The sequence below is a fragment of the Empidonax traillii genome, unplaced genomic scaffold (assembly GCF_003031625.1).
Source record: "Empidonax traillii isolate 1590-97213 ecotype Southwest subspecies unplaced genomic scaffold, ASM303162v1 scaffold18:size2335232, whole genome shotgun sequence".
In the NCBI taxonomy this organism is placed as follows: domain Eukaryota; kingdom Metazoa; phylum Chordata; class Aves; order Passeriformes; family Tyrannidae; genus Empidonax; species Empidonax traillii.
Window position 1 is genome coordinate 814,998 of NW_020955211.1, and position 25,819 is coordinate 840,816.

At 39.2% G+C, this 25,819-nt stretch overlaps 2 protein-coding genes across 14 annotated transcripts in view; one reads left to right on the forward strand and one right to left on the reverse strand.

Moving 5' to 3' along the window:
* The window catches only part of GIN1 (gypsy retrotransposon integrase 1), a 15,473-nt gene extending 13,403 nt beyond the window's left edge, over positions 1-2,070 (reverse strand). Inside the window, exon 1 of the mRNA XM_027896852.1 lies at positions 1,953-2,070. The gene's annotated coding sequence lies outside the window, so the exon portion shown is untranslated. The remainder of the gene's footprint in view (positions 1-1,952) is intronic.
* Positions 2,071-2,112: 42 nt separating this feature from the next.
* Positions 2,113-25,819, forward strand: part of PPIP5K2 (diphosphoinositol pentakisphosphate kinase 2) — a 47,868-nt gene continuing 24,161 nt past the window's right edge. For all 13 annotated transcript variants that reach the window (XR_003572682.1, XR_003572683.1, XR_003572684.1 and 10 more), the window contains exons 1-15: positions 2,113-2,157; positions 12,307-12,668; positions 14,138-14,333; positions 15,024-15,114; positions 16,075-16,160; positions 17,054-17,208; positions 17,579-17,680; positions 19,400-19,561; positions 20,606-20,727; positions 21,895-21,996; positions 22,554-22,640; positions 23,534-23,609; positions 23,691-23,800; positions 24,868-24,953; positions 25,602-25,727. Coding sequence is in view for 10 of the 13 variants with exons in the window: in XM_027896839.1 (XP_027752640.1) it covers positions 12,525-12,668; positions 14,138-14,333; positions 15,024-15,114; positions 16,075-16,160; positions 17,054-17,208; positions 17,579-17,680; positions 19,400-19,561; positions 20,606-20,727; positions 21,895-21,996; positions 22,554-22,640; positions 23,534-23,609; positions 23,691-23,800; positions 24,868-24,953; positions 25,602-25,727 (1,645 nt within the window). In the remaining 3 variants the exon portion in view is untranslated. The remainder of the gene's footprint in view (positions 2,158-12,306; positions 12,669-14,137; positions 14,334-15,023; positions 15,115-16,074; positions 16,161-17,053; positions 17,209-17,578; positions 17,681-19,399; positions 19,562-20,605; positions 20,728-21,894; positions 21,997-22,553; positions 22,641-23,533; positions 23,610-23,690; positions 23,801-24,867; positions 24,954-25,601; positions 25,728-25,819) is intronic.

Sequence of the window (25,819 nt, forward strand, 5' to 3'; positions counted from 1 at the left end):
ACTATTTCCCAGGCGGCCTTCAACCACTACGTCTCCCACCAGCCCCTCTCTGTTTGTAAACAGCAGGTCTAGCGGGGCCTTACCCCTGGTAGGTTCATTTACCAGCTGATGAAGGAAATTGTCCTCTATACACTCCAGGAACCTCTTAGACTGCCTCTTCTCTGCAGTATTGAGCTCCCAGCATATATCCAGCAGGTTAAAGTCACCCACAAGGACAAGGGCTGACGATTTCGAGACATCCGCCAGCTGCTTGTCTGCTTGTAGAATAATTCATCCCCTTCGTCATCCTGGTAGGGCAGTCTGTAACAGACACCTATGATGATGTCGGCCTTGTTGGTCTTCCCCCTGATTCTGACCCACAGGCACTCAACCTTATTGTTGCTGACCTCAAGTTCAACAGAGTCAAGAGACTCCCTAACATATAAAGCCACCTCTCCACCTCTCCTACCCTGCCTGTTCTTTCTGAAGAACTTGTAGCCTTCCATAGCAGCACTCCAGTCATGCGAGTCATCCCACCATGTTTCTGTGATGGTGACTATATCATAGCCTTCATGCTGCACAGTAGGGAAGACAAGGAAGAAAGAATATACTATGTAGCATCCATATGCATTAACTTAGTAGGATCCTGGTCCGGCAAACTCCTAAGTGCTTCAACAGTCTGCTGGATTGCTGCCTAAGAGGATAACATTATATGAGCTTCCTTCCTGGATATTTATTTTCTTGTCCCCCTACTAATCTTTTCCCACAATACACAATTTACTTTGTTTAAACCACTCCTAAAAACAAACAAAGAAACCCAGCCCTGAAAATGACAAGTTATAAAACCTCCTAGTTTTGTTGTTATTCAGATAATTCATATGCTATGTCTATCAAAACTCATAATATATCTGGTAGTCTAAAAATCAAAGATCATCAATCAATTTTTAGTACCTTTGAAGCTGGAAAAGAATACATTGCCTTTCAGTCAAGGGAAGTATTTTGGCAAAAGAATGAAACTTCCACATAACCAGAGCTCTTCTTGCTCTAGTGTCTTGTCCAAAACAATCATACCTGCTAACACTTGGCTATTTTAGCCTTTAATGCCCATTTCCTCCTACACACAATCACAATCCTGCAAAATAGTCTGTCCCTGCAAAACAATTATTTTAGACCAGCTTCCAACTAGTTCCCCTATCTCTGTCTGCAATTCCCATCAGATATGATAATTCCACATAGAACCCTGAATTATAGAATGGTTTGGGTTGAAACAGACCTCAAAGATCATCAGTTCCAACCCTCTCATATGGGCAGGGACATTCTTCACTAGACCAGGTTGCCCAAAGTCCCACTCAACTTTGCCTTAAACACTTCGAGGGATAGGGCATTCAGAGCTTCTCCAGGGAACCTGTTTCAGTGCCTCACCACCCTCACAGTCAGGAATGTCTTCATATATCCGATTCAAACTTTCTCTCTTTCAGTTTGAAGCCGTTACCTCTTGTCCTGCCACTTTATGCCCTTGTAAAAAGTCCCTCTCCAGCTCTCCCGCGGGCTCCCTTTAGCACAGAGCTTCAGGAACACAGCCTTCCAAAAACCTATACATCAGACAGGCACATTCCCTCACATCCCTCCCTGGCCTGTGGAAGCTCAACAGGGGGTTGAGAGATCCAGTGGGTAGGAACCCAAACTCCGCGGCTCGACGCCGTAGCGCCATGCGTCGGGCAGAATTCCTGTCAGAAGCGGAATTCCCACCGGGAAGGCACTCGTCTGCGAGACTACACTGCCCAGCATGCATCGCGGGGGGCACGCCGGGAGCGCCGCTCCCACGCGGCCCGTCCTCCCGGGGCCACGCCGCCGAGCCCCCGACGCATGCGCCGAGCGGCGCCGACGCGACCTTTTTGCTGCCCGCCGCCGCCTTCCCCCGCCCCCCTCCGCGCAGACCCCGCCGGGCCCCGCCGCGCCCCCGGCACGCACCTCTCCCGCAGCGGTGTGGAGCTGCCAACCCAGTGCCACGAGGGACCGGCAGCGAAACAACCGCAGCGGCGGCCGCGGCTGCGCCCCGGGACTTTTGTGGCGCCCCCGGAAGTGGCGGGAGGGGAGGAGAGGGGGAGGGGAAGGGGAAGAGGGGGCGGGGCAGCGGCGGGGCCGCCTCGTGAGGAGCCGCGGGAGCGCCGCGGGCAGGTGAGCCTGCTGGGCCTTCCCGATCCCTCTGCTCCTCGTCCCTGCCTTCCCCGTCCTTCCCTCCCGTCCCCGGGGCGCGGTGTCTGCGGCGAGCGGGAGTCCTCTTGAGCGGCGGGGCCGCGGTGAGAGCGCGGGGGGCGCGGCCCCGGGAGCGGAGCGGACACAGACATTCCCTGTCTGCGTCCTTTGGGAGTGCCGGGAACTGCTCCGAGGGGTGCGGAGGGCACGGCCCCCTGGCGCTCTATGCAGCGCTTTGTGTCTCGGGGAGGTTTTCACAGCGGGCACCCAGGTCTGCAGCGTGGGGAGTGCCGGGTCGAGCCTTTTGGTGTAGGCGGGCACGGGGGAAAAGGTGCCCCAACGGGAACGGGAGTGGTCGTGGAGCATCTTTTGGACCTCTGCGTTTGGGGCACGCTATTAAGTTCCCGAAACTGATGATGAAATCAGTGTAGAATTAGCTGGGAGCAAAAGAGATTACTATTTATAATAATTAAAAAAAAAAAAAAGAAAAAAAAAAAAAGAAAGAAAAAGGCAAGGTTAGCCCCAAAGTTGAGAATCGTTTACATATTGGAACTGGAAAAAGCCCTGTCGGAAGCAGAGGTGGGAGAAATGTATGGGGTGAGTGACCACCCCGTGTTATCGTTTTTCTTTGTTCTCGTGGTGGTTTCTTTCCTGAACCTGGGAACTTTACTGGGTGCTAGTAAGCTTTGAAAGTGCTGGGGATTTGGCACTTTTAATAGTTGACCCTAGTTAGTGACTCCCCTCACTCAAGCAGGAAGACTGGGGAAGATCACTACCACAACCACTGCGAGTAAGTGGTTTCTCATTCTGCCATTTCTGTTTCGTGTACTCTTCATAGTGGGAGCCCCCGGTGGTCTAGGGGAAAAGACACTGCACTGTCACTGCAGAGACCCGGGTTCGATTCCCGGTCGAGGCCACTCCCCGGGCAGATGGAGCTCGTTAGCCCTGTAAGGCAATCCATCTACGTCCTGAGGACCTCGCTGCCACTGTCCAAGCTCGCTTGGCCCCGGCAGATGAACCTCAGGATTAAAGGGTGGGCTCAGTTCCACGCACACTGTGTCTCACCTAAAAAATCCAATGCGCAGGCTGGAAGGTGGAAAGACCTTCCCCGGTTCTTTGTTCACGAAGACTGGCCATTACTTACTCTTCATAGTCATTTGTTACAGTGTTTCTGCATTATGCTGTATCTTTCTTTCTAAGCATTGTTTCCCTTTATCTATTTAGCTTTCTCTGTTTCCACCTCTTCTGCATCCCTTCTGCGTCATCTTTCTACTCGAGTAACAAGCCAAGCTTCCCCCCCCGCAGTATCAAAATTCCCATTGAATCCATCTTTGTCTCAATAAACAAGTTTTGATTCAAACAGTGACAAAGCTGTTCTTGCTGTGTAAAGCATACAGTGGCATACAGTGATGCAATATGCTTTTTACGGTTCAGTGTGTGAGAAATATGGATTTTTATACTGGTTGGCTTGTCTTGGCTGGCTGGTTCATTCTGTGGGAGAAAGTTTCTTCCTTCTGGCAGCTGTGGTTAGAACAGATCAGAACTCCAGAGGCTGAACACAATCAACTGTGGTACAGATCTTTTTTTGCCAAAACTCTCACATCTCTAAAGAGTTGAAGTAAAGTTATTTGTGAGAATCTGGAGAAGATGTTTTGACATCTTTGAGTGGGATCTCTAGAAGCTTGGAAGCCAGCTTTTCCTGAAACATTCAAACCTTCCAGAAATATAAATGCCTTTGTGTGATGTGTTTGGCAGGGTTTATGTAGAAAGGAACTTGGAGGTTAATGAATGTGAAGGTTATCTGTTCTGTGATTATGCAGGAGACACTTGTAACACATGCCAGATGTCAGTTGGTAGTAGCTTGCAAGTTTAAAAAAGTAAAAATACTGCCTTTCTATCTTGAAGTTACTAGAGTGATATTTACCAGATGGGTTTTTATCGCATGGCAAGGTACAACTCTCCTCAGTAGCTCTGTCCCCTGAGCTACTGTAATATGGAGGGTCAGACTGAAGTCTTACTTAAGGCACAAACGTTTAGGTGGCAAAGTTCTTGGAAAATAATTAGGTCCCCAGGAGAAGATTTAGGCAACTGCAGCTAGTATGTTAGCCTAGCTGCACAGAATTTAAAGGAATGTTAAATGCACCTCCAAATAACACTGACTGGAATTGTTTCCAGTAGGAAATGTCAGGAAATGGTGCATGTGGAAAATGAAATTGGATTGTTAGCTAATGGTTGGAACAGTTGACTGGACCAAAACAAATACTGTTTCTGTTCCCTCCTGTCTCAGTGGTTTCAAGTCCCTGTTTTCTGTTTATCAGAGGCATGTCCTCACCACAGAGCTGAAAAGACTGTATGTAAAAGCACTTACATGTTTATTTTACAGCTGAAAATGGAGTGTGAGGAATAGTGCAGGAGTTTTTTTCTGCACAGAAAGCACGTTTTGAGTGCCATGGTGGGTTGACATCATCTGCCTGGACTGGTGTAAAGCATCTGATGCTGTCCTGTGCAACATCCTTGTCTCTAAACTGGAGGGATGTGAATTTGACAGATGAACCACTCAGGGGATAAGGAATTGGCTGGATGGTACTCAAAGTTGTTGATCAGCAGCTTGACTGAGTGGAGACCAGGAAGAGCAGCAGGTGCTGAGACTGTCATATATTGGTGGCATGGACAGTGGGGTCGAGGGCACCCTCAGCAGGTTTCCTGATAACACTGAGCTGTGTGGTGCATTTGACAGGATGGAGGGAAGGGATGTCATCCAGAAGGACCTGGACAGGCTTAAGAAGTGGGCCTGTGTGAATTTCAGGAAGTTCAGCAGGGGCAAGGTCCTGCATCTGAGTTGGGGCAATCCCAAGCACAAATGCAGGCTGGGCAGAGAATGAACTGGACGAAGCCCAGAGGAGAAGGATTTGGGGGTGTTGGTTTACCAGAAGCTCAACATGACCCAGGAACATGCACAGGCAGCGCAGAAAGGCAGCTGTGTCCTGGGCTGCATCCAAAGCAGTGTGGGCAGCAGGAAAAGGGAGGTGATTCTTGGTCTCTGCTCTGCTCTGCTCTGGTGAGACCTCATCTGCAGTGCTGCATCCAGCCCTGGGGTCCCCAACATAAGAAGGACTTGGATCTGTTCGAGCAGCTACGGAGACTATGAAGATGGTCAGAGGCTGGAATGCCTCTGCTGTGACGACAGGCTGTGGGAGTTGGGGCTCTTCAGCCCAGAGAAGAGAAGGCTTCGGGAAGACCTTGGTGCACCTTCCGTTACCTAAAGGGAGACTACAAGAAAGCTGGAGAGGCTCTACAAAGGCCTATAGTGATAGAACAAGGGGGAGGGAGTGACTTTAAGCTGAAGAAGGAAAGATTCAGATTAGATATTAGGAAGAAATTCTTTACTGAGAGAATGGTGGGACACTGGCACAGGTTGCCCAGAGAAGCTGTGAATGACCCATCCCTGGATGTGTTCAAGGCCAGGCTGGATGGAGCCCCTGAGCAACCTGGTCTAGTGGAAGGTTCCCTGCCTGCAGCACAGAGATTGGAATTAGATGTCTTTAAGGTTCCTTCCAAACCAAACCATTGTATGATTCCTAACTATACAATGACACATTATTTTTACATAACTTTTCTAATATATAAATTTATTTGTCTGTAAAGAACCACTTGAGCATGGCATATTATCTCCTGTATAAAACAGGAATCCAGCCAGGAACAGCATACTTGTTCATGTGTTCTGACCATGGGCTGCTAGAACCTCCAGCATAGGCTGTCTGTCTTCCTTTAGGGCACATCCAGTGTGGGGTTCCCTGTGGGCTGCAGATGGATACCTGTTCCACTGTGGACCTCTATGGCTGCAGGGGCACCACCTCCTTCCCAGTCATTCTTCTCCATGGGCTACAGCAGAATCTGTATGCCTAATGCATCTCCCCCCCTCCTTACTTAAGGACTTCGATGTCTGTTTTACCCTTTCTTAAATATGTTATAGGAGAGGCACTATCAGTGTTGGCTGACGGGCTCAGTTTTGGGCAGCAGGAGGTGGTTCTTGGGGCTAGGTGGAACTGGCTCTGTCCAACACAAGGGCAGCTTCTCATGTCTTCTTACAGATGCATCCCCCTGCAGCTCACCCACTATCAAAATCCTGCTATGTAAACCCAATGCAAGCACCTATCTGGCAAGGAAAGCTTGTGGCTCTTCTTCATTCTTAGGAATGTTTCTTCAGGTCTCAGTAAACTGAAACGGAGAGGTGGGTCTCTCTTAGAATGGGAACTGCTGTAATTTTTCTGGTGGAGTACATAAACTACTATATAGTAATGCTTTTGGAGCATTATAAAAGATATTTACAATGTTCTTGAAGACAGAAGGAACTTAATATGTTCACAGTTGCTACTTGCATAGATTATGGCTCTTCATCACTCAGTCTGAGGGCTGTGCTTGGCTTGTAGGCAGAATCCAGTGCCTGGCTAAAAGCAACAGATAAAGGCTGATTTTCATCTTCTGGGAGATTCTTGATGATGTTACCGTATTGTGAAATCTAGAGCTTGATGTTTGTTTGATGCAGGATTGTAGCAGGTGACTCAGTTTTTGTAATACTGTATGATCTGGTCTTTGTAATGTATCTTTTTCCTTTGTTACCTGTTTTTAGCCAGTTTCTTGCCTCTTCTGTTGTACATCAGTGTAGTTGCTTGCTACATGTTACTGAGCAGAGCTGTGTTACAGAAGGTGGTGATAAACTTAGTAAGGCTGTTGAAGTTTGTATTGAGTGAAGAGAGCAGAAGGCTTTTCTCAGTTTCTTGTTGTGTACCTGGACCTTCTAAATTCCAGTAATTGTTGGAAACCTTTATATCCCTTTGTATCTTCTGTGATTATTGCTTGATGTGTTTATATGTGTTTTTTTTTGTTGGGGTTTGGGTTGTTCGGGGTTTTTTTTTGTTATTGTGCAAAAGTATTATCACTCTAACTGTAACATTCTTTGGGATAGAGCTGCTCAACAAATTTGTGTAAATTTAGTCTGTCTCAGTAATGAGCTGACAGCTGCCACTCAGCATCTCACAGAATGTGTGGTAGAACATGTTAATGTGGTAGAACAATGTTAATTTTTTTATAATTGATGGTATGACAAAGCAGACATTTTAAATTCGAGAGAATATGTATCTTTTGCAGTGTAAGGTATAGCAATAAACAGGTCAAGTATGGTTTTCTCACAGCGCTCTCTTCAGCAGATTCTGTGTCTTGGCATTCTTTCTCTCTTTTTCTGCCTTTTGGCTCTCCTGTCTCTTCCTGATCATCTTTCAGACCTGAAGAAATGCTGTTCTTGAGTGTGGGCTCTTGTTACTGGTTCTAAAATCTCATGTTTAATTTTGAAGTATTATCGTATTATCAAGTTTCCTTGAATCATCTGTGGAAAGGTGTTACTCATCTGTAGAGAACATTTTGGATTGCAGTTGGTGCTGTCAGCTCTCAGACTCCACTGGTTCTTTCTTCTGTCTCCCCTCTGCTTCCTCCCCCTTGTCCTGTCACCCTGCTTTCTGCTTCACCAGCAACCCAACAAACTGGCTCTCTTTGGTCGTTTGTTACACTGTAAATCATGGTGCAGAATAGGAATTTCAAAACAGCTGAAATGCCTCAGCACGAGGTGAGGCAAACATTTTTGCTGTTAAGTGTACTGTTAATGAAAATGTTAGGCTGTAGTGGTTCTAGCAGGAAGGTATTGAAAACTTTTTCAACTTACTTGAGACTACCAGAAAAATTGCTATTAACGTTATTTGGGGCTTAACTTCCTAATTTAAATTAGAGGAAGCGGGTAAGGGAAGCAGTTGGAATGTACCTTCAGAGGTAAAAACTGGAACTTTAAAAGGAGCAACATGGAAGTAGAGTGCAGGGGAGTGGTCTGTTCTCTTACTGTTATGTATATAATAATAAATAATAATGGCCAGTCTCTTCGCGAACGAAGAACCGGGGAAGGTTTTTACACCTTCCAGCCTGCGCATTGGATTTTTTAGGTGAGACACAGTGTGCGTGGAACTGAGCCCACCCTTTAATCCTGAGGTTCATCTGCCGGGGCCAAGCACGCTTGGACGGTGGCAGTGAGGTCCTCAGGACGTAGATGGATTGCCTTACAGGGCTAACGAGCTCCATCTGCCCAGGGAGGGGCCCTGACCAGGACTCGAACCTGGGTCTCAGCGTTCACAGTGCTGTGATTTAACCACTTCACCACCAGGGGCTCCCTGTTATGTTATGTATATATATATGTGCAGAATCATGTTACAGATGAGCAACACTTTTGATTACTGTACTGTTACCCATTTGTTAACTTCCACAATTTAAATGTCACTAAGTGCTTTGTAGTTGTTGTGATATAATGGCATTTTGAAGAGTTTTCCTTAGTGGTTGGCTGTGTTTTATAGCTATTTAATGCATGATGGTTGGATTTTTTTTCCCTTGAAATAGCAGATTAAAAGCATTTTTACTCCAGTTTTGTTCCCTTTAGTTTCCATTAGTGTGCAGTAGAGACAATGTATATTTGTTCCTCTGATAGCTGTGCAGACATGGAAGAAAATCTGGTGAAATGCGTCTCTCTGTACAGGAGCTATGTGTATTTTTCTTAGTATTCAAAACATGGCTGTTAAAACTTGGAGCCCTTTTTTCACAACTATTCAGACCATGCTGCTGTGTTGAGCTGATTTGTTGCTGACAGTTACTGGAATGCTAATCTTTATGGTCTAGGTAAACATGGGAAACACGAGGGCTGGATTCCTGAGCTGTGGAAAGATGTGGAATGGGGACAGAAAAACTGTGGGTGTATCTGTTAACGTTTAGCAAGGTCTATGTTTTGGCTTATTTTCTCAGAATATACTTGTGGAATTCCTTTACAATATTCTTGTAGAAATGGAGAAATGTTCTGTTAGAAGTAAAGTCTGTAGTGCAGCACTGAAGTGTGCTTATAAGATGTACTGTGTTGTGAACAGGCCATGCATTTAAAAGAAAATCCTTTTAAGGAGCAGCACTGCATTTCTCAAAATTATTGAAGATTTTTAAATCTGTGAGCTGTAAAAAAGAAGCCTCATGTAAGGTTTGAAGAGAACGTAGTCTAGTTAATTTTACCTGGAGAGGTCATTGCCCAGTAGGAGATTGCTGCCTGGATGTTTTTGCTGCTATCTCTTTGAAAGTGGGTCAGTGTAAATTCCAGCACAAAGCTTTGGGTTTTGTCTTGCTTACATTGCAGTCTTTCGACAATGTTATCTTCTGACCTTCACTGTCTGAGGCTTGTACTCATGCACCAAGTATGAGAAGATCTAATGTAATGTGTCTCTGCCCTGTATTGCCACTGCTGCTCACTTAAAACAGAAAAATGTTGCTGGGAAGACTCTTCCCTGCTCCAGGGGCAGCAAGATGGAATTCTGCATAGGACATCATGTACTAGAAGCTTCCCCCATCAGCATTGGCAGTACTTCTGAAGCAGGAAGCAGCTCCATCTTCTTCGTCTGCCATTTATTATTTCTCCTAGGTGTACAACCTGAAACCCATATGTTTATTCAAGTACAGTCTTACTGCATTTTTTTATGTCAGACAACTAGATGTTTTTTGGGAGACTTGTGGAAGTTGTTCATTGTAGTTGCAGTCACTTTCTTGCTCTAGTATTTCTCCTGTCTATTTTCTTGGTTTCTTTTTACTGTAGCATTTGGAGGGAAAGAATTTTAATTCCTACCTCTGAAAGCTTTAATTCTAAAAAATAGGTAATTTCTTAAAAATACCCTGACACAAATTTGTGCTAATGACAGTAGCTTGTAGCATCTGCTGTCAGGAAGATAAGCTGGTCACCATCAGCAGTCAGAATGCCAGTTTATATGCAATTCAGTGAGTTCAGGTGGTAGCTCACAAGCCTGAAAATTGTCTGTATCTTTTCTTCATCCTTTGTCTTGAGTGTTATTTTCACACACTGTATGAAGAGTTGGGAGCCTAATGAGAGTAGCATAGAGTGGCAATCTAGTTATTCATCCGCCTTCAGTTGGCTGAACAATGTTAATCTTGCAGAAAATACTTTGCTTGGAATGAAAAGATTATGTGGCTGTTCAAAATCTCTTTTCCATAGGTGAAGCTCCTCTTGACACAAGTGCATTTGCCACCAGTAATGCCAACAGTCTCCAGATTGATGAATGAAGAAGGTAGCAGGACACTGAGTTTCAGATAGGTTTGTTAAGGAATTAAGCTTGTCAAGTTATAGCTTTGTGTCATTTGTAGACAAATATGTTGTGCTTTCCCTTCAATCTGTATGTTTTCTACTTGCTTTGAGAAGTAATTCTTTTGGGTCAAACAGACTTGGATAGTACCAGAGATCCTCATGAAATAACTAACTATTAATTGCACACAAACCTCACAACTTCTGCTGCCCTCACAAAGTGCACTACAGGAAGAGGTAGGGAAAGAGAGGTTTAAAAGCTCTTTTTAAGACCTCCTACTTGTCTGCATCAGGTCATTGTTCTTCCTTCTTTATGGCAAAACTTCAGGTTTTAAAAAGCGATTAAGGAACTTGTTTCTGTATAGAGAATTTGGGTTAGGGGATAAGGAAACTGATAAAAGAGGAACTATTAAACTTCATTTTCAGGCTTTACAGGAGTTTTTTGGGGGGTCTTTTTGGTTTTAATTCCTTCCAAAATTCTGTGGTTGCCAGTACATGTTGGCAATAACTTCTGCCTTTTTGAAGCTTCCTAGAAATAGGATTCGGAATGCTCACTTTCTTCACCCTGTCATAAACAGGATTGATTTACCTTAACATCCAATTTTTAACTCTCACAGGAGCCAGATGAATTAGGTGTTTGAAATTTCATTTTGTTCTTACTGCTCGAAGGGCAAATAACTGCAGTTTCACATTCTAAGGGAAAGCGATTTTTTTGTTAGCAGAATTGAGGGAGAGTAGATACAAAGCAAAAAGGTTTAAGAAATAAATCTTTTTAATCCTCTGTTGTCAGTCCAGGATTGTGGTGTCCAGACCTCAGTTTCAACTTTGAATCTTGGACATCTGTATTGTTGACCCACGCTTAACCTCTGAATTAGGACAGATTCTTTCTGGGTGACTTTTGCTTTGTTTACCATCTGCCTTCCCAGGAAGCTGAGTGGTTGATCCCTACTGGGAATTTACTGTTGCTTCACTTAGTTTATAGGACAGCCAAAGTCATTTTGACCGATATTTAAAGACAAATTCAGTTCTGCTGAGACATCATTGTTGAATGGCACTTGCGTAATGATCTGACTAATAAACAACTTAACCTAAACCCATTGGATCAGATGAGCTTCTAAACAAGTGACTGCTTGTTAATTCTCTAAGTAGTAGTGATGCATTTTAACTAATGTTATAAAGCCATGTACAACTTAAAGCAACAGTTACCTACTTAAAACAATGGATGCCTGAGCTCTGGGTCTCTGTTTTTGTGTACAAGTTATTTTGCCAGTGTTTTTTTTTAACGTGACGGGTTAAAAGGGTACAATATGTGTTCGCTTCACTGATACATTAGTGGTTAAAAGTACTTTTGGCAGAAGGCAGTGCTAGTGTTCATCTCTGTAATTATTAATTTTTCACTGTGAAAACAAGGCAGTGCTTTGTTGGAAATAAGAAAATATCAAGCTGTCATATACATTCTGCTTTCACAGAGAAGATTCACTCAGGCTTTGAAAGATTAGATTTCTATCTAGGAATAGTCCTAATTGTGGCTTTATAGTTTTTGTTAGCACTTTTGTGTGTTTGCCATTTGTTCTCAAAATTTTTGTGGAAAAACTAGATGATGACAGGGATAGTGAGTTAAATGTTGCAAATATTGGAAAATATTTTTGTTTGTTTATTTTTCACGTAAAATATACCCTGCACCTTACCCTTCTTAAGAAAAAAAAATCCATTTGCCATTTTTTCTGTTAATATTGTCTGTTTTTAAAATTTCTGCATCGGTAGTTTGATACCAATTTTGAAATTATTCCCCTGCTCTAAATACACCCGTAAAAGTTTAGACTGTGTGTACTGTGCACTGTTGTAATTCTGATGTTTTGCTCAAAGATATGCAAATGTCCAAACACTTTTTCTAAACAAGAAGGGTTTATTTTATGTCTGTTTATCAAGTGTGCCTTTTCTTTTGTTTGTTTGTATGTTTCTTGTAGGTTAAAAAGTTATATCATCTCAGGGAAGCCACAACTCAAACCAACCATGAGCAGATGATACCAGTTAAACAGTGCCTGGTAGACAACGTGATCACAACGCACAAACAGCATTGAGGAGCAGGGACATTGTTGTTCCCAGAGCAGCGGGAAACATGCCCAGTATCTCGGCCACCAGAGGGGCTGCAGTTTCCACGTAGATCTCCATAGATCTTGTAACCATGTCAGTTAATGCAACAGAGAATGATCCCCCTAGATTCTTCGTGGGTGGAGAAGATGGAGAAGGATTATTGGATTCAGCCAGATCGTCAGATTATGAACACTTCTATGACCATGGGGAAGAGGAGGAGGAAGAGTATGACTCTGTATGTATTGTAGGGATACCTGTATACTATTCTGTGTGTTCTCTAGCATTATTTTTCATTGAAATGGCAAAGGCTCACATAAGTTTAATACTGAAATGGTGTTGTAAATGGAGAAATTGTCCATATTCAGATAAGGATCTGTCAGTAATGTTTAAAAATACAGCTCACTTGAAAATTAAGTATACCTTGAACTTTAAAGTAGATGTGCTTGATTTTAATACAGAGTTTCAGGGCAACTGAGGTTGATGTGCCTGCCTTGCAGACTTAATTTGTATTCTGGGAACGAACTTGATGGCATAAGCCCTTATGTTATTTATTTGGATAGTTGGTAGCAAAAAATTATTGAGAATTTTTCTTCTGTGTGTTGTCAACTGCTTCACAATTAGTTTTGATATTGTAGTTTGTTCTTCCCCCTTTTGGTGTATAGGAAGTGCATATTAAGTTAATCTGAAGCTATACCTTAGTTTATTGTCCTCACAGAGTGTTCTGAATTGCATTTTAGCACTGTGCTTACCAATTTTTTGGTTTATTTAAGACAAACTCTTAATTTTATTATGTGTGAGTTGTCATGGCATTTTTTTAATTGTGTTTCATTTTTTCTTTTAGTCATTTCACTTTAGTGACTAGTCAGAATAAATTTTTACTGATTGTAAACATGCCTGAAAAATATAAATTCAAGACAATATTGCTAAACCTCTTCCTATGGTTAAAATAAACTTGGAAAGGTAGAGTAGCAGTGCAAAATTAGCAGCTCAGACAGCTCAGTTCAATCAGTTTGTTTTAGCAAGGGAAGGTAGTTGGCTGTGTTTCAAAAAAGCAGTAAGTTCAATTAAAGGATTGTTCTGTGGTTTTTTTGTTTGCTTGCTTTAAACAGGGGTAGTTTGGCTGTTGCCTTTAGAAATACCCCTGGGGGAATGAAATTATTGAAGGTTTAACATGAAGGTAAATATTGAGTATATTAAAAGAAAGGTGGATCTGTCTATGCACTAAAGAGTTCAGAAATCTAGAATAGTATTTTCTGGTTCACTAGTTTTCCTGTTCATAATTCACTTGTAATATTAGGTGATGAGAAGCCTTGTGACTATTCAGTAGACACAGAAAAATTACATAGTTAAAAAATTAATTGCTACTTAATTTTATGGTAATCCATAAGTATGATGCTGTTTTCAATTTGACATTTCTGAGTTAGGTTTTGACCTTTTTTTTTTTATACAGTACTCACAAAAAAGTAGTTGATAGCTATTAAACAATTTCATTTTTGAAGCACTTTTCATAAGGATGCAGTGTGATATGCTGTTATGCTGCATTTTGTTATCTGCTAGCAATGTAGTTGATTAAGTACTAAACTAAAGGTTAGTATTACGTGAATTTTAATGGAAAATATCTGCTCTGGCATTGTGCTGCTAAAAACCTGTTTATTGTAAGAAAACATAATAATTATTTTCCTTGCCCCCTCACCTCCTTTTCAGCCACCAGAAAGACAGATTGCAGTTGGGATTTGTTCAATGGCTAAGAAATCAAAGTCCAAACCAATGAAAGAAATTCTTGAGCGCCTCTCCATGTTTAAGTATATAACTGTGGTGATATTTGAAGAGGATGTTATCTTGAATGAGCCGGTAGAAAACTGGCCTTTGTGTGACTGTCTCATTTCTTTTCACTCTAAAGGTAAATCTTCTAATGGTACCATAAATACTTTTGACATCTAAACTATTTAAGCCATTTAAGGGTCCTTTTATGTTTTTTTTTTTATCATATAGTTTTATTGTATTCCTAGCAAGTGATGAATTTGTCTTGTTAATATAATACAACTGAATTTTAAAATACAAACTTATGAAATTATTCTGTTTTCATTGCTTGAGAAAGTTCTATCTGACATGGTATTGAAATAGCTGTTCCATTGGCAAATACTTGTGGAGCCAGTGGAAATGGTGACCTAACACTTGGTCCAATGATTGTGAAGGTGTTCTGCTTTCTCACTGGGAGTTCTGGGTCTCTGAGTTTCTGTATCTCTGCTTATATCTGAGTTTTATTGTGAGGCCAGGCAATGAAGATGGGTAGGCTGAAATTAAAAATCATATTTTCAAACAAAGCCCTAGTTCTTCCTCATGGAAGCAGAGGGCACGTGGAGTGAGGAGGAAATTGAAGGCAGGAACGCTATTTTTGGCAGACTGTACTGAAACCAGACTGTAGTTTCATGATTGTCTTAAACTGATATTATGTATGTCTATACTTAAGGAATCATCCGTGTACTTTAATCACCAGTTGTTGTTTTTTAAAGCTTGAATACTAAAGTTCCAAACTATTTACTGGTATTGTCGTGTAATTTTAATTTATTTACCTTAATAAATATTTTAGGATTTCCACTGGACAAAGCAGTTGCCTATGCAAAACTCAGGAATCCATTCATAATCAATGACTTGAATATGCAGTATCACATACAAGACAGGTAAGTAACACTGATTGCCTGTAAAAGCGAGCTATTTTTGCAAAGACTGGAAGGATTTGTTGTTATTGCATGACAACAGTTCCAATATGTTGTCCCTTCCCGTGGAGAAAGGGTTGGACCAAGATTTTTGACATCCCTTCCGATTCAAACCATCCTGTGATTCTATAACTGTACAGTAGTCTAAATAAAATTACAGTGAATTTTATGCATAGTTTTCTGGGTTGTGTCTTTAGGTGTGTTTTTTTTTTCTTTTGCTGCTTTTATATTGATATGTCTAAAGATTTACCAAGTTAGAAGTTTGGTTATACATTTTTGTAAAGCTTAGCAAATAAAAAAGTTTAAACTCTGAAACTATATATGGCATAGGTATGTACGTATATAGCTGTACAAGCTCCTGTAATTGATGAATTCATGTGACTTGGTAATGGTATTTTTTTCTGAAAAGAGGATACTTGACAGAACCTGTTGGTACTCAAAGATCCTGTTGTTATTGAGAGTGAATTTTCTTTTGGAGCTGCAGTCATGCATAGCAAATATTAATAAAACAGTAGAGAGCTGAATACATAAACACTGGAGCCTCCTGAACAGTGAGCAGACTTGCTCTTTTGGATGCCTTCAGCTGCTGTTCTGTATAAACTTTCTCAACTGTTCATGTTAACAATCTCCTTTAACAAGAGAACTGTTCTATCCAAATTGTTGTTGCACTGCCAGAGAGGATAGGAAAGTACTGGCTTTGCAAACTGCATTGTTATTGATGTTGAAGAGATCACTGCAATGGTACAGCTGTGTTGGTGACCTTAAAGCATTATATTAGTAAGTAGAGTATTATATGTGTAATCTTACCCTGTGTGATTTAAAAAATGTTGTGTTTGTTTTTCTACTCCTTTACTTGTGGACTGTAAAATGCAAATATTAACAGGATTTGCTGGCTTACTGTGCAACATTTGTTCTTTTCTTTAGAAGAGAAGTCTATGGTATTCTTAAAGCTGAAGGCATTTTACTTCCTCGCTATGCAGTTCTGAACCGTGATCCAAACAATCCCCAAGGTAAAAAACAGCAATGGCTAAACTATGAGCATCTCTTTGTTTCCACTGGAGAACAGTACATACATAGTGGAAAGCTAAATTTCATTGGCTAGGCAATTGATTTATGCAGAGTTTTATTGAATACTTTCCCTTCTAAGTATAAGCAGCCATTTAAGCGAAATCTATTGCAGACATATCTGCAGGTGATATACTCTGAATATAAATTTGAATTAATTTTTTGTATACCTGAAAACAAACTTCACTTTTTCTACTAAAATGAAAAATTACATCAACAAGAGATTGCAATGATAGGTCAAGACAAGGGGATTTTACATTAAAATGTCTGTGTAATCAGAGAAGAGGACACTTTTGTGCTACAAAAATCAAATAAAAAGCTTCTGCATGCCGTTAATCAGGATTGAAGAAATTACTGATCCCTGATACGGGAGGACCTGATCTTCTATGTGGGGTGCATGAATCACACAGTATGAGACAGTTCTCAGGCTGTGGAAAATACTGTGGCATCTGGCACTACACGATGTGCACCGCCCACCTGCTAGTTCCCTGATAGTTCAGAGAAAGGCACTGAAGATAAAGATGAACAGTGCTTCCCACTCTCCAAAATACTTCCAAAATACACCACCCATCCAAGGTTAGGCATCTGCAGAAGACTTATTTCCTGTCTGACACTGAAGGAATCAGCAGAGATTTGGGAACATAGTATTAAAATAACGTAACCTAGACCTGGTACAGCAGACCTGATCATCAGGTCTTTGTGCAGTCAGTGACAAATCAGAAAAACGAAAATGCAATACAATGTTTTTATTTCAACCTGCAAAATTAATGCAGATCTCTTAAAAATTTCGTTCCATTAGCACACTCTTACGTTTCTGTTCTTTGCGCTATTTCTTCAGAATGCAACTTGATTGAAGGAGAAGATCATGTGGAAGTGAATGGAGAAATTTTCCAAAAGCCCTTTGTAGAAAAGCCAGTTAGTGCTGAGGACCACAATGTTTACATTTATTATCCAACATCTGCTGGGGGTGGAAGCCAGAGGCTCTTTCGAAAGGTGAGGGTATGGTTCTAAAGCTGTCAAAAAGCTGTAGATGTCTAACAGGATTACAGAGTAATTATCATGTCCTGCTTGCTTAGGAATAATGGCAAATCAGAGAAATAATTTCAGGAGAACATGTAGATTGAATGAAGACTCTTGCTTCTCGCAGTAGATTGTCAGCCACTGCAGATTCTTCAAGATAAAAGAATCATACACTGTGAATGCACTTTTAGAATCCTATGAAAAGAATTTGGGAAACAATGAAAACCTTGCTTTGTTTGGTACAGAAAGTGTTTCCTCAGGACAGTTGTTTTATTTTAAGGAGTTATGAAGTTTCTCAAGCAGTAGCCTGTGAGTTTTTTTAATGGAAAAATATGTCTTTCAGATTGGCAGCAGAAGCAGTGTTTATTCGCCTGAAAGCAGTGTGAGAAAAACAGGCTCCTATATTTATGAGGAATTCATGCCTACAGATGGCACTGACGTGAAGGTATGACAACTGCTCGTTCTTGTTTATATTTAGAACAATCAAGTGATCAAAGAGCTTGTCACTTTTAAAGATGGTGTATCTGTGTCAAGGATTAATTTCAATTGTTTTAATAGAGTCTATTAGTGAAGAATGTAATTCTGATTCCAGCTAAACAGAGAACTGAGTTCTGGCTAAACATAGTACTTGCAACACAGAACAGCTGGAGGCTTGTTACCCGACATATTGTCTTTTTTTTTTCCATTGTATTAGTGCCAGAGCAGCATCTACTTTCCAATGCTAACAGATGCTCCCTGGATATTTCATCTGAACAGTTAAGGTTACAAAGAAATCTGTAACTGAAATAGATTTTACCTACTATCTTAGTATGCTAATTAATAAGCGTTACTTGCTAAAATTTTATTAAATTGAAGAAAATAACTTTCATTAACCTTATCTGTAATAATTCTCACTCTTCTGTTCATTTTTTTCTTAACAGATGTAAAGATTAGGTATCATAAAATAATGCTAAAACAGAGCAGTAACAAAGTAGGTGTTAAGCCAGCCATGTATGAAGATTACTTCCTTGTACTCATTCTGGTTATTTTGAGCCTATCTCAAAATGTGAAAAAAATGCTTTACAGTATGTATAACAGATATAGACAAAAAGCGTGGGTGTTGAGAGTGTGAGATCTAATCCAATCTTAGGCAAAAGAACCATTTTATCTATTGCAATCAACTTCTTGGTGTCACTCCATGAATGCTCTTTTTATCTTATCAGAAAAATACTGATCTTTAAGTCATTCTATTCTAATGTGGTATATTCTTCTTATTTTGTGCAACATTTTGCAGTAGGTTAATTTGAGTTTACAGATGTTTGTGTAAGAGCTTTACCAACTTTTCAAAACATTTCTTGTGGCATGAAGAGATGCAAATGAGGGGTGGCATCTATTTGACTACTTGTAGTGTAGTCATCACGCAGCAGCTGTGGGCTTTTAACACTGCAAAAAAAGTTAGAGATTTTCTTAACAAGACTATGAGCTTTATTTTCATCAGCTTCTCTTAACTCACCTTCTTGCCCAAATTCACTAAATTGGTATTTGCAATTATCTGGTTTAGCTAAATACTTTTTTATCAATGCTTGGAGTTTTGTTTTTAATTAAAGACACTGTAACCCATTTTTGACAGCTGCTGACAAGTCTCTACTAGCATATGCCCCAGTCCTTTCATTAAGCATCAAAGCTGCAGTGGGGAGATAGCCCAGTTGTTCTCTCAAGTTCCTGCCTTGTCATGCTGAAACTGGGCAGATCTTTTCTTTGTTTAGTCCTGTCTAAAATGTAAAAATATTTTTTTAATGAGGAGAATCACTTAGTCCTGCAGCCAGATTTCCATAAAGAAATTGAAGTAATTCTCAAATTAACCTGTTTTCCAAGTTCTGCAGTTGTTTTGGGGAGGAAAACCATTATTCTTTACCTCTGTGCCACTATAATTGAGAAATTAATTTTAGTTCATCAAGTTTTATAATGACCGTTCTTCTTGTGTTATTGTAGGCTGTCAAATTGGTGTTCTCTGAAGGCAGAGAATGCCATTGAGGAGGAAACTTTGGTGTGACCTTTTCTGTGATGAAAGCAGCTAGTATCTTTTGATGTCGTTACCACATCTGAGATAAATTTAGCAAAATGTGTTCATGTGCAGAACATAATTTAATCACACTGAACCAGGAGCTCCTGTTTTTCAATTCAGGTATATACAGTGGGTCCAGACTATGCTCATGCTGAGGCCCGGAAGTCTCCAGCTCTGGATGGCAAGGTAGAACGAGATAGTGAAGGAAAAGAAGTGAGGTATCCAGTCATTCTGAATGCAAGAGAGAAGTTAATTGCTTGGAAAGTATGCCTTGCCTTTAAGGTAAGCTGATTACTTTGCTATCTGATCAAACATTTAGTGTTAATTAATTGTTACATGAAACTTCTGTAGGGTTTTAGAGCAAGAGCCAGCAGTGGTAATAGCTGCAGAACTCCTGGGAAAGTGTAAAGTTAAACTTAAAAATCTCTTTTTAATCTAGAAAAATTCTTCCTTTAATGTATTAAAAAGTTCTGGAGGAGTTGCTTATGTTGCATTGGGTTCCTGAATTCATATGCTGCTGCTGTGCTTTGCTAGCTCACATTGTATCTATTCTATGCATAATATTTTCACACCTTTTGGTAATGGTTTTTAAGTTAGCAAAACACAGTTTCAGTAAAGTTTTTGTAACTTTTGTTACCCACTATTTACAGTCAGTACAAATTAGATCTTAATTTGGTATTGATATGACTAGGTCCTTATTTGAAGTGTTTATTAGTTTCCATTTTTGTATGGTTTTAAGATTCCTTTGTTCAAAACTTAGGTCTTTTACCCTCCTTTAACCTGTTCTATTAAAAGGCTTTCATTCTGTCTCCTTGCCTGTGTGTAACTGTGATGGCATTTTGGAGCCTATAGGATTTGAATCCCTATCATCAAAGTAGACTTTGAGGTCTCAAGAAGTAATCTGTTGAAATAGCTTCTAGTATCCTGTATTAATAATGTCAGTAGTATGTCAGTGTCAAAACTATTCTGTCAGTTTTTGATAAAAATGGTTTTTTATTCAATATATTTGTGATTTCTTGCCTGCCACCCTTATAAACTGTGTAGGGGGAAAGCCACTGTCAGAAAGCAGAATCTGTAGGCCCCTTATTGCTTATCCTGTAAATCTTGAAGGTTAAGTTTGTGCATACATGAACTTGACATTCAACACTGATACTGCTGAAGGGTATGGTCAATTTGGGGATAAAAAGTGGGAAGATGTTTGCGTGACATGGGTGAACCTCACATGGAACTTGACAAAAGGTATTAAGTATAAAATGTAAAGTTTGTTTAGAATATACAGTTATAAGGAAGGTGATAAATTATTTGAACTCTTATTGTTAAAAACAGCAAACAGTTTGTGGCTTTGATTTGCTGCGTGCTAATGGACAGTCCTATGTCTGTGATGTGAATGGCTTCAGTTTTGTGAAAAACTCCATGAAGTACTATGATGATTGTGCTAAGATACTGGGGTAAGAGTTTACTGATTTATCTCAGATTTGCTTCTTCACTCGGTTGTATAGTTTATATACTACAGATTTCTTATTCCTAAATTAATTATTTAAAATAAAATATCACATAAAATAAGTAATTACATTAAACAATAAAGTAAATAAATTATTAAAGAGAATCCGAAGTCAGTAAATAAATACTAAAAAGCAAGTGCTGTCCTCAAAGTAGGCTGATTCCATTTTGGCCAGTAAACTGGCTTTACAGTAAGATTGCAGTGATGAGATACAGCATGACTTTTTGCATCATGTAATGGTCTGGAATCTTATTATCAAGGAAGAGCTAAGCTGAAATCCTAGATAACAGCTGTAGTCCTATTGCTTAAAGTCACTTTTTGAGTTAAGAGTTAAAATTCTCAGAGTCATTTTGATTTTTCTCTATTTAAATTGTTGTAGGTGTTGAATTCTCTTTTAAAAGTTACCGAATTGTTTTTTCCTCACAGTTCATTCTTTAAGATGATACACTACAGTGTTAAGCCACAACAGTTTTTTTCACACTTTTTAGCAATAAATTTGCCTTATTCTACTTTAGGATGCACAATTGTTTGCTTCCATGTTACTGCTTCTTATGTAGGTATTAATCTGAAGTATTTTTATGAGACATTTGTGAAATAGAACATTAGCAAGATGTACCAACCTTCTTGAGGTGGAGACTGTGTTGTAATTTTGTGGTTATGACCAAAGACTGTACTTGTATTGCCAGTGTAATCACAGAGACTTTTGAGAAATTACCAGTAAAAGGTACCCGTTACTCTTTGAGAATGGCTTGGTGGTTATCAGGTACTTTTAGCTGGGCAGTGGAGTCAATTGTCTGCATATTTAACAGAACAAGACTCATTCATATCCAAGCAACTCCTTTAAGAACTGGAGTTGAAAAGCTGAAATTGATTACAAATACAGGGCCAGCAGTCTAACATCTGTGTAGCAGCTGTAGTAGCTTTAAATTTTTGTTTAGATAATTTTTATTATAAAATTAAAGAAAAATGTGGATCTAGAGGCTCAGGGTTGCTGGCGCGCTAAAACTACATTAATAAAAATGCACATATATAACCTGTTTGATTTGGAGTTCATGTATGTTTTATAAGCTATGCTTTAAACTTACTTGATTTTTTTTTTAACCTCTTTTTTTAGAAATATCATAATGAGAGAACTTGCTCCCCAGTTTCAGATACCATGGTCAATTCCTTTGGAAGCTGAAGACATCCCTATTGTGCCAACCACCTCTGGAACAATGTAAGAAAACAGTAGCTACACCTGGATTGTGCGAACTCCCGATGTAACTTTTGTGTGAATTTTTTTTTCTCTTTACAAGGTGTGCCCACTTTGGCCTTTGAATGCTTGTTTTGTGTGCTGAAAACAAGGAAGGAATCACAATTGGCTATGCCAGCAGTCAGAGTTTCTCACCCTTAGTCAAGCTGAGTATAGAACAGCAGATTTTCAAGTGTAGCGTCTTCTATGCATAGCTTCCACTGCTAATCATTGTTCCAGCACCAACTTAATATGCGCTTCTAATAAACATCTTCTCTCATTTAATGATCCTCAAAATCGCCGGTTTAAAAACTACTTAAAATAGATATTCTGTAGTTACCTAAGTCTTAAAAATCAGTATTTATATTTTATACTTTACATCATTTTCAGTTAACCTTATATTCTTACATATCCTTCCATCACTTCTGTAGTTATGTCAGATGTCTACAACTTTGTCAGTTGTCTTGATTGTGGTTGGTTTAATATTAAATAAAAGCCCCTCATAGGCAGAATTGTGAAATATGCCTCTCTTGAAATTTTAGGATGGAGCTCAGATGTGTTATAGCTGTAATACGCCACGGGGACCGAACACCAAAGCAAAAAATGAAAATGGAAGTAAAACATCAGAGGTTAGTAGAATCTTGGTAAAAATTATTGCCCATGTTTTAGAGCAGAGGATTCCTGGGGTGTTGAACAGGAATTGCATAATTGCATGTTGGTTTTTTTTTATTTGTTTTCTTTTAAATCTTATTGATATTGCAATTAATTAATAGGGATGCACCTCTCTTCCTAACAGAACTGTCTAATTACTTGCACAGATTTCCTTCAGCACATGGCTTGTGAACAGTCCTGTTTGATCTTAAGGAAAATGTGTTCGTGTCTATAGATTTCTTTATTCAAAATAATGCAACAAAGAATATTTCTGGTTCTCCTTTAGACCATGACTTTTGCGTTTCGCTTTTATCATAACTATTCTTGTATCATCTTACAGTAACACCTTTTTGTTCTTTATTTTTGTCAAAGTATGATGACTCGGAATTTCTGGTAGATACCATGTTTATGTTAGCATATATAAAGTCACTTATGTAGTTGACCTGGAATTTGTTGAAATTTCAGTGAAAAAGAATTAATTATTTTGTGACTAGAGTCTTTCATTCAGAACATGCTGAAGAAGTGTAGGACTGTTCCTTTGGTATTTTTGGTCCCTAATTCTGTTCAGATCATTCTTGAAGATTATGAATTGACATTAGCTGCATATTCAAATATGTAGAATATCCTTTTTTTTTTTTTTTTTTTTTAATGCTTAGCAAGTTAGTAAGAGAACATTTTTGGTGCTCTTATTTCTTGACTTTCTGGGGAAATGAGGTTTGAATAAAATCTGGTTTGACCTCTGTAGTGCAGGTTTTAATGTGATTTTAAATTGTATAAAGGTGCTAATTTTAGACTAGTGTAAGAGGCACGTGTTCAAGTACTATTTTAATTTATTAACTGAATTTTTAAATGACTTTTCTTTTTCTTAAAGATTTTTTGATCTCTTTGAAAAGTGTGATGGATATAAATCTGGAAAACTAAAACTGAAGAAACCAAAACAATTACAGGCAAGTTTGTCTTTATTTTCTTGATGTAGTATTTTGTAAGTAGAAATTTATTTAAATAAATCCTATGTTTCCTTTCTTTAGGAAGTGCTTGATATAGCAAGGCAGCTCCTTGTAGAACTTGGGCAAAACAATGATTCTGAAATTGAAGAAAGTAAAGCAAAACTTGAACAGCTAAAGACTGTGTTAGAAATGTAAGTGTGTAATTTTTAGGTTTCATAGCAACGAACTTCTGTCTGTTGTTTTGACCTCAGCAAAGTTCTATCTGGTGTTTTGACCTTTCACCAGTTACTGCTTGGATGTCAATGTTATCAAATATGTAATGGTATAATAATTCAAGCACAAAGGTTATGAAGAGAAAGGATGTCATGTTTGAACCAGGACATCGCTCTTTTTTTCTTCTTCTTTTTAATTGAACTTATTGCTGTATCTAGTGCCTCAGTATACTTTTGACATGAGAAAAGTTGCTCTTTTGGATATCAAATTTTGTCTTCTTACATGTTTTTAAAATGCAAGTATTTTTATGCAGGGCCTGCTTCATGCGTTGTGACATAAGAAGTCTGATAGAACCAATAAGAATTTTCATCATGTGTACTTGTCTGCTTACAGCGAACTTGGAGGATCTCAAATAAATCGTTATGTATTATGCATGAAATATTAAGTAATAAAAAAAAAATAACCCAAACGAACAAATGGAAAACAACAGGAAAGCAATAAGGCTTCAAGATTTGTTGAAGATCTGAAGTCTTAGAATGCTAAATGGTAGTAGATTATTTTAATTTAAAAAATTATCAGGGCACAGACAGCTATTACTGAAAGTTGTGATGATTGTTTGAAATCCTGAGTTGTGTTTGAGAACTTAATGGACTAAAAAACTAGTTACCATCTACACTGTCAGTCCAGATTCTTGATAGCCATTGTAATTTTGGATCTGAATAGATAAATTATTTGTGCAGTCTGCAAGTGCTGCTTGTTGTTGTTCAGGCTTTTTTTTTCCCCGTTTCCAGAGTTGTAAAAAAATAATGGTATATAGTATTTTAAGATATTTCATTATCACAAAGTTGTTATTTCTGTTAATTCTGTTCTTGTTGAATTAATGCTTTTTCTAAGCACTGCTTCGATAAATGGTGGTCAAATGCACAAATCAATGAGCAGCATAGGTTTATTATATCCTGTTACAGGATCTTAGTAGTTTTGGAGGAAAGTATTTTAAAAGTTTCTCTCCCACTTCCCCTCTCACTTTTCCTTGTCCCCAATTCAGGTATGGGCATTTTTCAGGCATCAATCGCAAAGTTCAGTTAACATATCTTCCTCATGGCTGCCCTAAGACTTCCAGTGAAGAGGAAGGTATTGTATCACCTTTGCACCTAATCACTTAATACCATGTGTGTTTTAATACTCATGGACTACTGGTATGACATGTCTTGATGTTAAGAAGAAGAGATATTTTGCTTTGAATGACTGTTTGTATTGTTGGCAGATACTGAGAGTCCTTTAACATGCTGAATTGTATACCTAAAGCTATGTAGTAAATTTGTATTCTAACACTACTCTTTTGTAATAGAAAAGTAGCATGAAAAGAAACTTCAGTGATTTCACCAAGATGAATAAGAAGGACCAAGCTAGGATAAGAAAATCTCACTCAACAATTATTGCTGTCTTCAAAACTTTTATAAGCTGTAGGGTATTTAGCATCCAGTTTGTTTTAGTTTTTCTGTCTTGATTTGCTTTCTGCTTCAGAAATATTTTCATGCTAAAGATTTTTCACTTATATTTTCTTCATAGCTTAACTACTTCAGTTTTCACTGTTTAAAGTGCCCATTTAGTTTACCATTTAGGTCAATATTTTCTTAATGTCAGAATTCTGTTAAAGATGCATAATGTTGAAGAGATCCTTTACTGAAGCCATGCAGAGACCAAATATTGTTTGTTCATTTGGAAAAAAAAAATTACAATTTCCTCCACTGCTAAACTCCTCTATTTGTGTGCAATTAGATAATAGAAGAAATGAGCCATCCCTGCTTCTGGTTCTAAAATGGGGAGGAGAATTGACCCCTGCTGGCAGGGTTCAAGCAGAGGAGCTTGGAAGAGCTTTCAGGTGTATGTATCCGGGTGGACAAGGTAAAAAAAAAAAATTATAATAATATTTTTTTTTTAAGTGATGAGTGTCATAAATCACTTTGGAAGATAATCCAGTTGAAAATGAGAGTTTG